Source organism: Parasteatoda tepidariorum, chromosome 10 (genome assembly GCF_982258835.1).
Source record: "Parasteatoda tepidariorum strain Cologne lab strain chromosome 10, Ptep-v5.0, whole genome shotgun sequence".
In the NCBI taxonomy this organism is placed as follows: domain Eukaryota; kingdom Metazoa; phylum Arthropoda; class Arachnida; order Araneae; family Theridiidae; genus Parasteatoda; species Parasteatoda tepidariorum.
The window spans coordinates 67,488,087-67,506,500 of record NC_141764.1 but is presented as its reverse complement, the minus strand read 5'-3'; the positions used below and the strand labels follow the sequence as shown (position 1 = coordinate 67,506,500).

Genomic DNA, 18,414 nt, shown 5'->3' with positions numbered 1-18,414 from the left:
ATTGACATTAATGCTTTTAAAAAAAGTAAGCCTTTCCACGATTTTAATTTGAATATGCATTTACGTAAAATGTGCATTTTTATCATCATATAGATTTTTTTCATTAATTCAGGAATTGTTCAGGTACAGTTTTTCTTTTTCAAACAATTTTATCTCTAATGTATGAGCTGTTCGTATTTATAGGGCGTATAAACCAAACTTTAGTATAGTCTCAGCACTTCAAGCTGAAGCGATATGCAAATACCTATGCAAGAAAATGGATTTTTTGGAAAATAATCGAAAAGGAGGTAAAATCTTGTTCCGCTTAATAAAACAAAGAAACCCAAAAATCCCCCAAGCAGCAAATTCATTCTAAGCAAAATAAAGAGTGATTTTAAAGCTTCAAGAAATACAATGGAAAAAAAAAGCTAAATATATTCCGAATTTTTTTTCTTTACTTTTCCTTTCATTTTTCCGCACGAGTGCACTACTTTTTGTAGAAACAACTTTTCCTTGCGGAAAATAAGACGGCCTTATGTCAGTAGTACCTTATTACAGTGGTTGAAGAAGTTGTTGTTTGTTTTCAGTTGCTTCTCGTTGTCGAATCGTTAAGTCTTTCTTTCTAATGCTTGAATTTATTTTATTGCAATTCATATATGCTTGTCTTACAAGATCTACTTATAAACAATTATGTTGATGCTCATTTAAGTACTGAGTATGATAATTATTCATAACAACCAGAAATAAATAACTTATAAAAGTTTATTGTGAGATATACTTAAATATATCGTTAAAATTTGTTTTGAAATTTATTTATGTTTTTTCAAAATTTATTTACTTTAAAACTTACTTAATTTTCCGCATGAGTGCAATACTTTTTTGTAGAAACAATTTTTTCTTGTGGAAGATAAAATGGTCTTATGTCAGTAGTATCTAAATATATGATAATTTTGCTTGAATGAGTATGATAATTATTCATAACAAACAGAAATGAATGACTTATTAAAATTTAGTGTTTGATCGACTTAAATATATAGTTAAAATTTGTCGTATTCATATATGGTTGGCTCACAAGATGTACTATAAACAATTATGTCGATTCTCTTTAAAGTACCGAGTATGACAATTATTCACAACATAGGTAGTTAATTAAAAATGTTTTTAAATACATTAAAATATATATTTAAAATGCCTCTTAAAAGTAATTTATATTTATGACAATAATAAATATTTTGCTAATTTAACAGCTTCATGGACATATCAAATATGTGCTGATTTCTTTATCATTCGAAATCCGTTATCATCCTCTATTTTACAAGAAGAAGAAAATTCTGATAAAATGTTAGTACTTTAAGGTAATAACATTTCTGTTATAAAAAGCTATAATTGAAACGTAAATATATGATTTCTTAACCATTCATTTGGCAATTTTTCCGTTTATATGATAACGGTTTACAGGAATTTTTTTTCCTCAAAAGTATAGCTCGTATTACCACACATTTAATAAAAAAAATATGAAAGTGCAAGGTAAATTTAACTAAGTAAATAGCTTTTATGCTGTGATTTAAGCCAATATGATAAAATTAACAAATTTTACCAGATATACCAAGTTTTATCGTAAATTCTAAAACTATTATTTATGGTTATCTTCACTAAAATTATTTCCGTGGAACTACGGTAAAAATTACACAGATTTTTACTGTTTCTATAGAGCCAGATACCTTGTAAAATTAACCATTTTCTGGTAGTTTTAACCATACATTTTTCTCAGTGCACGTAATTAATATATTGGTTGAAATACGTTTTTTTCCTGCTTTTTCTTCTTTTTTTAAATCTGCCCAAGTAAATTTAAAGGTCATAATTTTAAAAACACACTTTTTTATAGAAGAAGTCAATGCACCAAATTATATTTCCAATTTTAAATCTCTTACAGTAATAAGCTCATTTAAAATTTATATTAATCCTAACCACTATTTAATGTCAGTAAGAAAATATTTAATTTTTTCATTTAAAAATTTGTTCTTCGAATTCCTTGTGAGGACGGCAATTTAGTTATTATTCAAAAATATTCTTTTTGGGGGTATATATTTTTTTTTTTTTTTACTATGCAATTTTTTTAAAAGTGTAAATTTTAAGGAGGGAGAAAGTTGATAAGCCATCTAGGAATACTTCATTTAATAAACCAATAAAACTATAATGAATGCTGCTAATAATAATATTATATAGTTTGTAAAGACTATTGAGGAGAATCGACAGACGATTCGATTATTAGCTCCGAATTTCAGCCGAAATTAAACACGAGCAAACACGTAGGACAATCGCATTTTCCTCACAGACTAGGAAACTTTCATACTCTTTAGTACCTAGTAAGAAGGGAATAGCTGATCTTGATTCATATCAAAGATCGTTCAGGAAGGTTCTGGAAGGGGATATTGGCAACTCTTTCCTTCCAAATAGCTCTTCATTTTCGCCAACAGTGTCTTTTTTGAGCCGAAGGAAGAAGAAGAAGAAGAAAATAATTTCCTCCAAAAAACAATCTCTTTGAGCTAAAAAGAAAAGGTTCCGAGATAATGGGTTAGCGAAGAAAGAAAGATAATAGGTAAGAATGAGAGTGGGCAAAGTTGCCTTTTTTATCCATTGGAAGAGCTAAATGCAATTCGTTGGCCCCAGAGGGCGTTGTTATACAGAAGTTAGGGGCCCAAAAGAAAATCTTTATTACATGCTGAAAGCAGTTCCACGTAGTAGAACCACGTCTACGTCAGCTCTTATAAATGACGAAAGAAGTTCGTAACAAGTGTTGCAATTGTTAGAATTGATATGTTAGTATACAAGAGATTAATACAAAAAAATGTTTTGACCATCTTTTAACTGTTATAATTTTTCAGTAGTGATTTATTTTCTACAGTTCTTCAAAAAATTTAAGTACTTATATTTCCCATTTTTTTTTTAAATTAAAAATGCATACGTTTATTTTTTACATATACTTTGCTTTAGCTGCGCACATTTTATGGGAAATTAAAAAATGCAAATTTACCATCTGGTTCAAATACTGGGTTGGAAACAAAGTTTCATGCATTATTTTTATTTTTTTTAAATTTAAATTACGGTAATATTAGCTTTTATTGCCATCAGATGCCTTTTTGATTGCTGCGAGTTTAATTCATCTCTGTTGAGCTCAACAGGACAATATGAACTAGGTGCGTCTTTGATGTCAGAATTTCCTTTTTTAAACTTGGCATAGATTTTTTTAAACAATTCTAAAGATTATATATAGTAAGTTTCAGGCAAATTTTTGAACAATAGAGTAAGTTTGGTACTGAAATGACATGCTTAATTTCATTAAAAAGACTAATAAATAAATTCTTCAATTTCAGAAATCCTTGTTTAGTTTTAGTCGAAAATTTGGTTTTCAAAAAATGCAGTTTCAGTCTTAAATACGTGTAGCTTTGTTATACCATCGATCGATAGAAAAATAAAACAAACAAAAAAAAATACGTTGTTTTTTTTCCATTGCATGGCAGTATTTCAGTTTTCGTTGAAATAAGAATGTATATATATATATATATATATATATATATATATATATATATATATATTTATATATATATATATATATATATATATATATATATATATATATATATATATATATATATATATATATATATATATATATATATATATATATATATATATATATATATATATATATATATATATATCAAACAATAAATGTCGAAGTATCAGCACGTCAAGGTTTATTCTAAACTATTTCGTTTTTTCATTCTAAACTAATTAAAAAAAAAACTCTTACATATTAACACATGGGGAAAATTAAAATCAGACTATACCGGAAAAAAATTACAAGGAATAATTCCTTAATTGAATTATATTTCAACTAGGGTACTTAAAATATTAATTACATGCGTTTTCTTCAGTTGACGTATTTCACATAAAATATTTTAAATATTTTTAAAGAGTACCGTAAAAAAAGTATTTTAATTATTCTTTTTTTAAAGTGTAAAATTTTTGCTTTGATGTTCCGTTTCGTAATTAGTTAACTCATAAACCGAAGAAATTATTTTTTTTAAAACAGTGCTAAAGTGTAATTATGAAATTGTTCAACTTAATTCTTATTTAATAACGTTTTTTATAATGAATAAACGAAAGTCTGTATTAAAGTTAAAAATTAAACAAAGTGTTTTTACGATTCGTTTGGGGAATACATCAACAAAAATTCCTTTAATTTTTTTTTTCGAAAAATTACTGCAAACTAAGGAAAAACTACTTTAAAATATTAGTGAATATTATTTTATTACCATTACATATTACCATTTTTGCTGATAACCCTCGAATAGTACAAGAAAACTACATAAATTATAAGAGAAGCAACGAAATCAAATAATTATAAAACGATCGAATATTTTATGCCTGAAGACATTTAAAACTACTTCAGACAACTTAAACGTAAATAATATCTCAATCAAATAACTCAAACAGCGCAAATACACTTCATTTCAACAACGTGAATCCATTTTACATTCAGTCTTAGCAGGAATTATCCTAATTATCTCTGAGCCTGAACATAATTTCAACTATTTGCGTGTTAGTCCTTTCTATCTTTAGGTCGCAGATGTTAGTTACTTATCCAACACACTAACGCCACTGCAGAATATAGTCTATTCAGCAGAGTTAGAGCATAAGCTTTGCTTCGAAAGATGCGTTCTAGGCAGAAATCACGCTGGCTGTGTTATTGGATAATTCATGCAGTGTGAAAGTGGAAGATAGGTTATTCACTTACCCAATTGGATTTGTCGCATTCCTACTTCGCTGATGGTCGAAGTGACTACCGTCTTCTCTCCTGAAAATAACATTGAATTATGTTAAAATATATAATATTGTAATTAGTTAATATTTAATTAATATGAAATTGTGTATGCCTTTTCGTGGGGGAATACTTTTTTTCAATATTAAACTATTCTGCTTGAAGAATCACTCTTTCTCAAAGGTGTTTTTTCCTAAAATAGTAATTTTTTATCGAATAATATGCAGTTTTTTGTAACTCTTGTGAGTTTCGAATGTTTGGGTATTTGCACTTAAGGAAGATGATCAATAATACCCACATATGTGATCTATGACGTCAGCATTTTATTTTAAAAACGTTGTTGAACAGCCGACCCCGTTTTCAGGACTGCCAATGTTCAACTCTGTAGCCTTGTAATTTTGAACTCAATCCAGAAGACAAGAGAACTCATGAATCAAATATTGGGAGAAATTTGAATTCATAGATCAAGTATTGGGGGAAGTTTGAACTCATGGAGGACATTCTGATGGAACCAACCCGCATTAACCTCACATGAAGAGGGAAACTATGCATACCTCCCAAGGTTAGCCTGATGGCAAGTGGGCTCTAACCCATGATCCATCAACTGAGCATACACAGAGGATATTTTACATCAGCACTGTGGTCGATGCGAGCCGAGTGCGGAATTCTAACCGACCAGCCATCTCTGGGATTAGGATCGGGTTCACTTTATTGGAAGGCGAATGCTCTATCCTCTATGTCTCTGTGGCTTTCATTTATCATCAAAATGGCGACTTAAGGTTGAGTTTTTCTCCACAGAAGCTAAATTGTCAATTAACGTGAAGTTAATGAAATACAGCACCGCATTGCACATCACATTTGTTAAAATATAATTATTTCTTGTCTACGTCTTTTACTTAACTTAAATTTATTATTTGGTTATGTGTTTTATTGCAACCATGATATATTTTTGTTTTATAAACCTGGCAACTTTGATGCATAATTAGTTTGTTTATGTTCCACATGGCTTTGCTCCTCTTTTTGTATTAAGTAAAAATATATAGCGAAATAATTGAAATCTTCGTAAAAGGATACAGAATGTGTCAGAATTGATTCTTGGTGAGCACGATTATTTTATTCCCTCTGACCTTGATATCTCTTTTAAATTTAAAACGCACATAAGATACGATTGTTAAGAAGTTTTTGATTAACTCGTTCTTCTAAACATATTGATATCTTTTATATTATCTGTGTTTCAATATATTTTAAACTGTAACTTGTAAGAGTTTATTTTTGAGCATGTTAATAAAATTAAATTCTCAAAAAATATTTTCTTCTATAAAATATATAAATTTAAATTAAACTGAAGTCATTCGACTTAATGCCTTGTTTATAAATCACTAAATAATTGAATCGGAGTTATCCGAAACAAAATCAAACGTTGAAAGTTTCACGAAATCATTACGTTTTGAATATAAAAAAAATCACTTTCTTCGAACAACATTAGGAAATAAAGTTTTAACTCAGATTTTTGATATTTATTTATCCACAAAATGTCAGCTTCAGAAATTCCTTACCATTTGTTTTGATTTTTCATAGGTATTTTTGTTTCACATTTTTTTCCTTTACAGCGGAAGAAGAATTTTTTACTAATGTTTGCAAAGGGATTTCTTACACCTTTTTTATGATTCCCAAAGGTTGGTAACAGAACACGTCTACAGGTTGTTATGTGTATCTTGGTGATTTTTTCTTCTCTCTTTTCCATTTTTTTCAGAAATTTTCCCTTTTTTTATATACATATATACATTTTATTTTTACCATGATGCATCTCAATTTCTGGAGCACAAGTCTTAAGGTCATAAATCATTCCCAGTTCTTCCTTTTTATATAATATGTTTTGTTTTACATAGGGAAAAATAAAAAAGATAGTCGTAAATATCAGGTAATGTACAAAGTCTTTTCAGTTTATTTTACCAAATGAAATTTTAAACATGTATGACTTTATTTTTCTTTCAAATTGCTATAAAACGTTCTTAAAAGTAAAAAGAAATATTTATCCAATTTTTTTTTAATAAAATATATTTTATCATTAAATTTATAATAATTTAAGCGTAAACTAATGAGATGCATAGATATTCTATGAAAATATAAACAATATCCATATATTTAAGACTGATGAAATTGTTTTAAGGAAACTGGATATAACGTATTAAATTAGAATATTTATTTCAAAATAGAGTACATATTTCAACTTTATGTTACTAAATGACTCCAATTTGCCTTCTATTATATTTTTAATAGAAAAAATTAAAGCAAATAAGTAACTGAAATTGGTAGGTTAAACTGAACACATTCACTTCAAAATACAATTCGCGTTTCATTTTTCTGTTACTTAATACTCCAATTCAGCTACACATCATAATTTTAAATTAATATATATATATATATATATATATATATATATATATATATATTATTGTACATCAACCAACTATCGGATAAAAAATGCGTTGCGTAAATCATTCCTAAATATATACGTACCATTTTTACTTGCAAACTCGTATCATTAAAAATTCCTTTTTCCAAATATCAGTTTTTCTTAAACATTTCAAACAAATCTCATGAAGTATAACACATTTATTGGAATAATGGCTTTAATTTTTTTAAAGAACTGAATATGCTACATAACACAAAGAAGTTATTTGAATTCAAGGCAAGATCTGCATATTAAAGAAAGGGAATTAACTTTAACATCTTGTCCATAGAACACGTTTAAATTATTCTCTATCTTATTTCAAAATTAATAAACTTCCAACTTAACTTAACCTTTCAGTTAAAGACAACAAGAATAAGACAAAATAGAAGAAAAATTATATTTATTTGATTTTAAACCTCTGTATCTCAAAATGGAAAAATAATTATTGTTGCGTCACTATTTAAACAAGGTCTTCTCTAAGTTATATATTGTCAAAAATCAAAAATCTCACAAGTATTAACTTAAAACAACTGATTGCATAAGAATAACTATTAGGTTTTTATACTCATTAAAATTGTTGTTAAGAAAAGGCATCTGATCAATCATGTATGATTGATCCTTTTTGCTCTAAGTTCGGAACGCTACAGGCTTTCTGGGTCTTATGATTGACATATCCTGAGAGACTCTTTCTGGACCCTTCTTAAGCCACGTATGACATATATTTGAGCAAATTATAGATAGTTGGACTAGCAAAAAACATCGTTTCGAAATAAATATAAAACTGTAAATTTAGTTTCCTTACAGACTTAACGTGCTGAACTAATTTAAAAGTGATATGGCTACATATACGAAATTAGCAGTTAGAGCTAAATCAAGAAATAAAAATAAAACTGTTTTTAAGAAGCAGTTGAACATTATTTATTTTATTAACATTATTTATTTTATTAACATTACATTAAACATTATTTATTTTATTCAATATGTTATTAAGGGGATAGAGCGAATAACGAAATGCTAATTTATTTAATAAATTATTGTTCGTCAAAGATGATTAATGATGATGATTTAGTTTATTTCTTTCTAAACTCATGTTTGTGAAAATTGCAACACCACGAAGGACTTATGCGAGTGAGCTGAAATTTTCAGGAAATGCAAAGTAGAGTATAATATGCAAATGATTAGAATTTCAGACCCGTAGCGCATGCGTATGCTGAGCAGCGCCCTCTGAACGGCGGATGGATCCGAATAAATAGACGGTTGTAGCGAGGCGTGTATGGTTATCGGTGGTTATCTGCTAGTGGTAAACGTCAGCTCAGACGTTACTTATGCCTCTTCGACGAAAGAGAGCGAGATTTCAACAACTTACGGTGTTTGAAAGGGGAAGAATCATCAGTCTTCGTGAAGCTGGATTGTCTCATCGTGCAGTAACCGCTCGTGTGCAGCGTAAAAGCAGCATAGTGATGCGTGTTTGAAAGCAGTGGACGGACGAGTGTCAAACAACTCGGAAATCCGGGAGTGGACCCCGAAATGTCACGTCAGCTCGCGATGATAGACACCAGGTCCGCATGGCGCTGACAGGCCGTACGGCTCCCTCTGGACAACTGGCAGCACAGTGGTCAATAGCTACAGGTGTTTCGTTGTGTGCTTCATTAATTCGTAGACGTCAACTGCGGCGTGGATTGCGCGCAAGGACTCCTTTATACAGGATCACCATCACGCTAAACCATAGACGCCTGCGGCTACAATGGGCCAATCAGCATATGGACTGGCGTGCTGATTGGCAGCATATCGTGTTTTCTGACGAATCCCGCTTTAATTTGTGGTGCCTGATGGCCGCATTCGTGTCAGACGCTATGCCTGTGAACGCTACCTTTAAGTGTGCATTATCGAACGTCACTGTAGACGAGCACCCAGAGTTATGGTCTGGGGTGCCATTACATAGCATGGACGATCTCAATTGCTACGAATTGTGGGTAATCTGAACAACAACCTTCGCATCAGTGAAACTTTACAGTCCCACAAGCTGTTCCCTTCCTTCAAGCCTTGCCAGGCGCTGTATTTCAACAATACAATGCCCGCCCTTATATTGCTAGGACTGTTCAATCCTTCCTTGCATTGCGGCAGGTACAGTTTCTTCCATGGCTTGCGTATTCTCCAGATACGTCACCGATTGAACATGTGTGTCATTTCGTTGGTCGGTGCCTCGCTCATGATCCTCGTCCTGTTGCTTCTACAGATGCACTTTGGGTACGCATACAAACTATATGGAATGCTCTTCTTCAGACAGACATTTAAAATTTGCTTGACTCCATGCCACGTCGTGTAGCAGCGCTTATTGCGGTGCGTGGTGGCTACACAAAATACTGATTTCGATCTCTTGTTATGGATTGCTTGCTTTGAAAGTTTAGACATTTATTTGTACCACTACCACTCAACTGTGTAGTAAATTTCTTTCAATTATGACGATTCCTTCATGGCGTCAATTTTCACAAACAAGAGTTTAAAAGATATAAAAAACTTCATGATTTAGGGATGCCATTTTCGTACGTTATCTATTCGTGAAAACACGCGAAGATTCCGCGGAAATAATGTCATATTTTTTTAGAAATTCTTTAAATATATATGTCATAAGATTGTATCCGTGAGCTATTTATTTTTTCTACAGATTTTGTAGTTAAATTTAGAAACTTCTTATTTTTTAATTTTTTATTATAATGTAATTATCACTTTTTATACGCTACATATATATGTATAGACAGTAAAATTGTTAACCATTTCGTAAATATTAGAAAAATAAAAATAACTCTCGAGTGCCAAATGAGGAAAATAGCTTCCTTTTAATGTCTCAGGGACTTTCTGTGCATAAGAAGCTAACTGATGTATTTTTCAATAAAGTATCAATTTCCTGCAAGTCAGTAAAATATTTAAAAAATATGAGCCTGGTTGATTCAAGAGTACGAGTCAATTACACTTTTTTGTTGAGCGATTTCTAATACTGCAAAGCATTTAATGCGCATGCACAGTGCTGAAAAAAATGGACCACCTTGAATAACGTTTGATCTTAATGATTGTATCTTTCCGTTCAAGGACTCCATCTTAATGGTTCGAGGGTGTGATCTTAAATATGCTACCTACGAGTAATTAGTGCATGAGATATTAAAAATTACAAAATTAGACACAAAAGCGTACTAGTTTACGAATAAACATGCCTTGTTTTCAACGGTATCGGAAATTTGATTCCCAAAATATGGGGGATACCCTCAATCTGGGAAATATGGTCCCCATTGTTTGGTATCGGAAAGAAAGTATGTTTATTTAGAGAAAGTACGTTTTTGCGTATGATTTCGTTACTGAAAATATCGTTTACACTAATTAATTAGCATATTTGAGGTCACCCCATCGAGTCATTAAGATTGGGTCCTAGAACGTGAAGATCCTACCATTAGATCAAAAGTAATTCGGATTGGTCCATTTTCTTTGGCACTCATCGATCAAGAGGGCATAAATTAGGTTATTTTCTGATTCAGATTTAATTACTTTTGATAAGCTTTTAATAAAATAGATACCGCTAAATATATTTTGATGATTGCTGGATAATGTTTTCATGGTGGGGTCACCAACCATTCCATAAAAATTGAAGATGGCAATTAAAGGCAACAAGCAACGAGTATGTAATACGAGTTCTGTTATACTCGTAACAAAGTAATCATAGTTAATAAAGTGAAATAATGCCCAGTTTAAAATATTATCACTAACTTTTAAAACATTATTAATGTCTCACCGGTATCCAAAATTTGTTTAGTTTGATAAATTCGATAATAAAAGTATACAATTTGCACATGATTGAACTTACAGTCACAATGGCGATTTTTTTAACTTCATAAAGCATATTAAATAGTCAGCAATGGAGATTCTGTAGCTAATAACTACAAAATAACAGGAGGCAAGACGGAGTTAGCTCCATGCTAACCTTTTTATAACTACTGCACTGTATTTAGAATGCATGGAACTTTGTAAGAAACCACCTCATTTTAGACAATGAAAATACATCAGATCGAGAAAAAAATTCGTTCAAGTCTGTAAATTTTTACCCAGTAATTGAAATTTTGATTGAATTAAAAAAAATAAAACTTAATTAAAAATTTCATGAAACTCTAGGAAATATTAAACAGACATCCAAAACTTTATAATCCACTTATCTTTGGTCAGTAATTGAAATTCCTAACCTACAGATCTCCATTTCTTGAAGTTACCAGAAAGAAAACCTAATAGCAATGCAAATTCCCATCAGATACTGGTGATCTATCTTCTAGCTCTATTTACCCCATATAAAATTAATATGACAATGTTCACGCAAATATTCTTGAAAAGTTCTAGGCAACCTGACAGAAAGATGCGCACATTTTAGAAGGACATACCGTGGAAAACATTTAGTTATTAATAAAGCTGAGGCGAAGCCAAAAGAAAATTTGTGAAGAGCCATCTGTGCTTGCATCGCGGCGAAAAATCGATCGTAGAAAGTATTTAACCAACCTTTAGTTTCAGAGCTTTTACGCCATGATGAATCTGCAACAGCGGTTAAATATTTTACGAGATTAGATGTTTATAAATATTCGGATTATTTACAAAATCTTCCAGAATTGCCGGATCCTTTCTCTTCCCTGAATCTTTAATTCTGTAAGTTCTGTATTATAGGATAATTGTATTGTTGTTCTACATTGAAAGATTTTAGCTCATAACAGATATCGATGTGTAAAGATTTTTATTTTTTTTTAAATAAATTCTTTAAATTTGTTTGGAGAATTTAAATGAATACATATTTTATTCTAATTTAATTAACACTATAGGTTGCCTTATGTTAAACCTTCAGTAGTTACTTCTTAATTCAGTAAATGCGTGTATCCATTATAAGTTTTTATAAGATTATATAGCTATATGAACTCAAATTAATCCTGCAAGTGAGAAACCCCTGGGACAAATTGTATCGACATTTCTCTATTACTGACCAGTTTCCCTTTGTATAAAATGGGAAAAATCTTTTTCCTTTTTTAAATTTTTTTTCTTCATATTTCTATTCCTAGAAAATCAGTGAAAATAGAACCAGGACTAATGCTTAAAAGGTCATTTCTAGATAATTCGGGAAATGCATGAAACCATTTTTTTCAATTTCAGTAAAGCTTCTTTGTTCTGTGTTAAACCTAAGATTTTTTTACTTAATTCAGGATATGCATGCATTCAATATTTATTTTAATTTCAATAACACTAGATTGTCTTAGGTTGTAATTCTTTAACTTGACTTTGAATATTTAAATGAAGATATTCACAATTTATTCTAATGTCATTAACACCAAGTAGACTGATTCTTAAACTCATATTGTTACTACATAATAAAAAATTTGCGTATTTATTACTTATTTAAAGGACATTATTTTGCTGTAGGTCAAACCTTTGGTTGCTTTAGATTAAAACTTCTATTACTAAACTCATATCAAAATTATAACTGCATTTATTAAACTTTATCGGTATCTAATAAAATCTTTTCGGTTTTTTTTGTAGGCAAGGTAAATTTTAACATATTCTGGAATTTTCTGACAGACTCAACACATCTCCGTTTTCTCCTAACTTCGCTCACCAACCCCCCCCCGTAATTGCATCTCATAACACATGTTTTCCCCCTCTTAAAGTCGATATTTTAATTGAAAACAAGGGACAATTTGTTGATAAAACAAAAAATTATAGTAGTTTTAAGCAAAATCATTTTGTAGCGAAATGGACGATTACCTGAATGTGAAAAATTATCACATGTGCTTGAAATAAAGTCAACCAAAAGAAAGCTGATTTTGTGATTCAATAAGTGAAAATAAATTGGCAGAAATTCACCTAATAATTAACGAGACTAACAATTCAAATAGGGAGTTTATCTTTTATTAAGTCATTATATTTTTTAAAAACTTCAATATAACTATTATGATTTAAGAATACATCTGGAAAAATCAAATCTCATGTGCCCGGAATTTTTTCATTTCCTTTTTGCACACTGCTGCACCAGACCAATTTTGATGTAACTGGAGATATTTTTTTTCAAAAACTAGATGTCAGCACTATCCAGAGGTATCTATTTTGGATACGCATTTCGTACTCTTAGCTCAGCAGCTTACGCTCTTAGTGAATACACATGGTTTGCGTTCTTGTGTTCGGTTTGTGTCCTGTGATTTTCTAATATTGTGTACATTATGAAGTCAGAGTTACACAGACATATGGATTATATATGGAGTACACGTTGAGTTTTAAATTCCGAGCTAAAAAAATTTAAAAAATGAATGCCAACATTGTACATAAAACTTTTTTAACATAATTTCCTTGAATAAAAATTAATCTCTTTTATAACATTTTTTAAAAGAAAAAATAAGACTTTTAAGGGATTAAAGCAGGGCTTTTTCATACATTCAAAATAAAGAAATACAAAATCTGTTTCAAAAAAAGTAAATTTATTTATAGCAAAGTGCATTTGTATTTTTCCCAAATTTCATTTCATGCTCAATAGCATTTTCAATATAAATATTGCAAGAAATTCATCACGAATTATGAAAGAAAAAAAATTCAGCTCTATATAATTCTTTAACTAACAATAACGTCTTATACGTTTAAAATATGAATAAATATAAATATAAATTTACCTCTTTAAAAATATATTTCAACTAATATTATTTAGTGAAGCACACATTAAAAAAACTATTGCATAGTAAAATTCTTAATTTAAAAAAAAATCTAGTATACTTCGTTCTCATAAATATCTTAACTTATTTCTATTTCTATTCCATATAAGGAAAATGCTTCTATTTTTCCTCTTAACTTGTAGCTCCAAATTCTTTTAAGCAATGCACCATTTGTCATAAAACACAAAACTCTTTTGAATAATATTTGTTTTTGAATCTTACAAGAAAGAATGATATACAAGCAGCAATCGCTGGGTGAATCTAAATAACTCCCATCTTTAAGATTACATAAAAACAAGGCATGTTTCGAGCGCCCTCAAGTAAATCGGAAGATGTAATTTCTAAAAAGGAGAACAGTAAGATTTAAACGTAATAGGCACGGGAAAGATTTATTTGTTCAAAGCACTTCTCCATAAATCAAGACTACATACCTTGTACTAGAAAACAAATCTGTGCTACTAAAAACAAAAACCCGAAAAGCCCCTAAACTTATGCCTTTACCTACATATTACACTTTAAAAATATCCAAAGTCATCATAAATCAGTTGAATTTAGTAGCTATTTTTTCACCGCCTAGCTACACGGGCCTTTACGCTTTATTGGACATTGGAATTTATGCTGGGAGCCTTCCCGTTTACATGGATTTATCACTACTATGTAATTTTTACGCCCCAGAGCAGCGGAATGCCTTCGAAAAGTGGAAAAAGGAGCCTTGGTTTAATATCAAAAATCTTTGACGGAACGATTCAGATTTTTTCTCCTCGCCAACCAGCGTGTAAAGTCAAAAGATAGGGTTGTCATAAATGTCACTCAAGGCGAGAACCATGAGTTATTTGTCTTGCAAACTCACCACCCTTTTTATGAAATACATAAATCCCTTCCTATACAGCTTGCTTGAAAAAGCTGTTGCTTTCATCCCTTTAAAGGAGGTTTTTGCCAAAGATTACCTTAAAGCCAAGTCAACCAATTGCCCTGTGTTTTATTGTAAAGTATTTTATAACAAAAATGTCATCTGAAAATACTGTTTGAGACGACTTTTAAAACTGTGCAAATTTTTAAAGTTATTTTATAGCATTTCTTATGCATCTTAATATTTCACGATTAATTCTGAATTTTTAAAGACGGTTGCAATCTTCTATATTTTTTAAAAAGATAAGACTTATTGAGTGACATCTAAAAAGTGGTAATGCGTTTAGCACTTCTCTTCTCCTCACCAAATTCGAATCTCAACACACTCCCCACCTCTTATTTTTCCCCTACAAAGAATAAAGAATTAAGTAAAACTAATCACAATATTTAATCACCAAGTCACATACTGGTCTAAAAGTAGTGATGGTTTGAAAATCCCCAAATTAAAATTAGTGACTAATTAAGCATATATTAGATCAAACTAAGTTTAATAAGACAAAGGAATAAAATCGGAACTCTTTTAATGGTTTTCAATGGATTATTTTTTTTAAAGATTCCTATCAAACGTTTGAATACGCTTTAAAGATCTTGTGTAATATCTCTCCAAATTCGGTGTAATATTATAATTATGGAAATTAATTATTCTATTATTCTTTTCCATAATAAGATAATTATAGAAAAGAAAACTTAAATTTAAATTTGCACCAAAACAAGCTTTCCTTTAACCCACCTTTAAAGAGCTTAAAGAGCACCCTTTAAAGAGCTTAATTAAATCTAAACACCAAATCAAAACATCAAGCTCAAACACATTTACACCATTCATGAATTAATGTTGCCTTAAAAAACGCCTATTTTGGCGTATTCCGGATACAATCAGTACATTGTACACTTTCGAGTGCAAGATGGCATGAATTATTTGTTTTCTTGCACTCTGTTCTACTTGCCGCGGCAAAATGTGTGTATCCTTTCAGTTGTATAATATAGAGGATATTTCTATTTTCAAATACCTGACAATTTCATCAAATAAATCTTTAAGATTTAATTTATATCTGCATCTGTTCTCAGCATTATGTGAATTCCTCTTGATAATTCTGTTCTCTATTTAAATGTAGACGTATGTTATAAGTAAGAGGTTGAGGCACTGACTCAATCGTCTATGTAGCAGCTTATGTTTTTCCTTATTAGCCTATTCCTCCCTACTAAACACGGATCTCAGAATCTCCAGCATTTTTTATTGATTTACTCTCTTTTTACGGAGAATACAAAAAAGAGAGTAGAATCACAAAATTTGATCTGAAATCAGTTATAGTTTGAAAACAAACTAATTAAATTTGGACCAAATTAATGATTCATTATATCATATTTTTATTATGGTTTGCAGCTATAACAGCTTTTAGATCACAAAGTTTGATTAAAATTTGATCAAAATTTGGTCCAAATTAATGATTTATTATATCATATTTTTATTATGGTTTGCATCTATAACAGCTTTTAGATCACAAAATTTGATCAAAATTTGGTCCAAATTTAATTAGTTTGTTTTCGAACTATAACTGCTTTTAGATCACGAGATTTGATCCAAAAGCAGTTATAGTTTGAAAACAAACTAATTAAATTTGAACCAAATTAATGATTCATTATATAATATTTTTATAATGGTTTTCCATAGATGATTATTTTTAAGGATATCTAGAAAAAGTTTGTTAGCATCAAATATTTAATAACAAAGAACAAACAACATAAAATTTAATTATTTCCTGTCACTTTCAGGACAGCCCGAGCAGACATCGCTGTTGTTTAAAAAAACGGTACTTATGCAAAAGAATATGTTTGTCCAAAAGAAAATTAATCCACTCCTGAAAAGGATAAGTTTTAAGAAATAAAAATTTAAAAATCCAACCACATCAACAAAGGATTGCATAGAGCCAAAGTAATGAAATGCAAATAAGGACAGTGCTTAACTCACTTCCAGAGAATGTGTACTGTCCACTCAAAGTAATGAACTGTTTTCGATCCTGCTTCTAATTCCGACAGTCAACATGACGTAATTACACAGCGCGTTAATTTGTTTAAGTAAGGACTTTAATCTAATGGGGTAGCTATTCAATCATTTCGTGAAAGACAGGCATCTGCTAAATTGTTGTCACCAAGAGAGACAATTTTCAGAACTCTTGGCGAGAAATTTTGCAGCACGTTCAGTTCTTGGATTTATAGCCGAAACTGTTGGCCGAAATATGTTTCAGTGTTTTGGTAACAGTTTTGGATATAAATGCTTGAAGTTTTAATGAATATAATGTCAGCCGTTATGAGGGCACCCTAATACATCTCATGATTGGATAGTTTTAATTTGTTAAATGTTTCTCGTTCAGAAGGGCAATAATCGAGACTTTTAAAGTAATTACTTTAAATGACCTTTACACATGAATGTTTAATGTTATTTCTAAGGAATAATAACTACTTTGAATAACTTTATTTTAAACTGCCAAATTTAATACTTTTTTTTTAAAAAGTAAGTTAAATAATTTAATTTTAAAATTCTAAAGGTTTGTGTATTTGTGATCACTTTTTATTTCTCCAACTGCATGAAAATGACAAGATCGCTCACGCATTTCTGATAAATAATTTAAGTTCAGACTTTCACATTATATATTTTTCGAAAAAAAGACTTAAATTATTACTATTAAAAATAACAAGTAATTAGAAAAATTAAAATTAAAATTTAAATTAAATTTTAAATTTAACTTTTTCATTTTTGTATATAAGTAAATTAGCTTTTAAGTTATATACTGTTAAATATAAATGAAGGTTAATTGCGTAACTATAAGTAATCTATTTGGAAATAGTTAATCTAATAATCTAATATTAGATTTATTTAAGTCTTAATTTATTCCTTCATTTTTATCAATAGAGTATGTGTTAAGAAGAAATTAATTGAATTGATGGGTACTTGCAACTCTAGAAAAAGTGAAGTGATTATTCCAAATCATATGATTTAATTAAGATTTAATTGGATGCCTGCAAGCAACATCACGCTAGTGTGCTGAACGTGATCGGCTTCTAAATCGACAAATGCCACGATTTATTTAAGAGGACATCTTTTTCAGTTATACAATCGCATTTTGGCATATTGTAACTGAAATATTCAGTTAAACAGCTTTAAAATTTTACTGTTCCAGATAGTGCAACATTCCAAAACTGGATACAGATTACACCAGTCTTTCATAAGTAATGAATAACATAATTTCAGCAAAAGAATCACCATTTTCAAAAGTTGAAAAAGAAAAAAAAATGTATTAAAGTACCTAAAATGTAGTAAGTATCTTTGCTGGGAAACATAAAAACCTTAAATCCTTCTTTTTATTAATTAAACATCCTTAAGAAACATTTGTAAATTGTCAATAACGTATCACTGACAGTTTTTTTCCTGGAAATTTAACCTATTTTTTTACAGTGTATAAAAACATCATTCTAACTCTATGGTTGTCCGGGATAGACAAGTTAGCAGGGAGTTTGAATACGGGTTAGCAGGT

The 18,414-nt window shown here is 30.0% G+C and overlaps 1 protein-coding gene across 1 annotated transcript in view; it reads right to left on the bottom strand.

Annotated features, from left to right (window-relative positions):
- Positions 1 to 18,414, bottom strand: part of LOC107454903 (protein turtle) — a 973,849-nt gene that overhangs the window by 612,294 nt on the left and 343,141 nt on the right. The window contains exon 2 of the mRNA XM_071184031.2: positions 4,781 to 4,840. Coding sequence (XP_071040132.1) covers positions 4,781 to 4,840 — 60 coding nt within the window. The remainder of the gene's footprint in view (positions 1 to 4,780; positions 4,841 to 18,414) is intronic.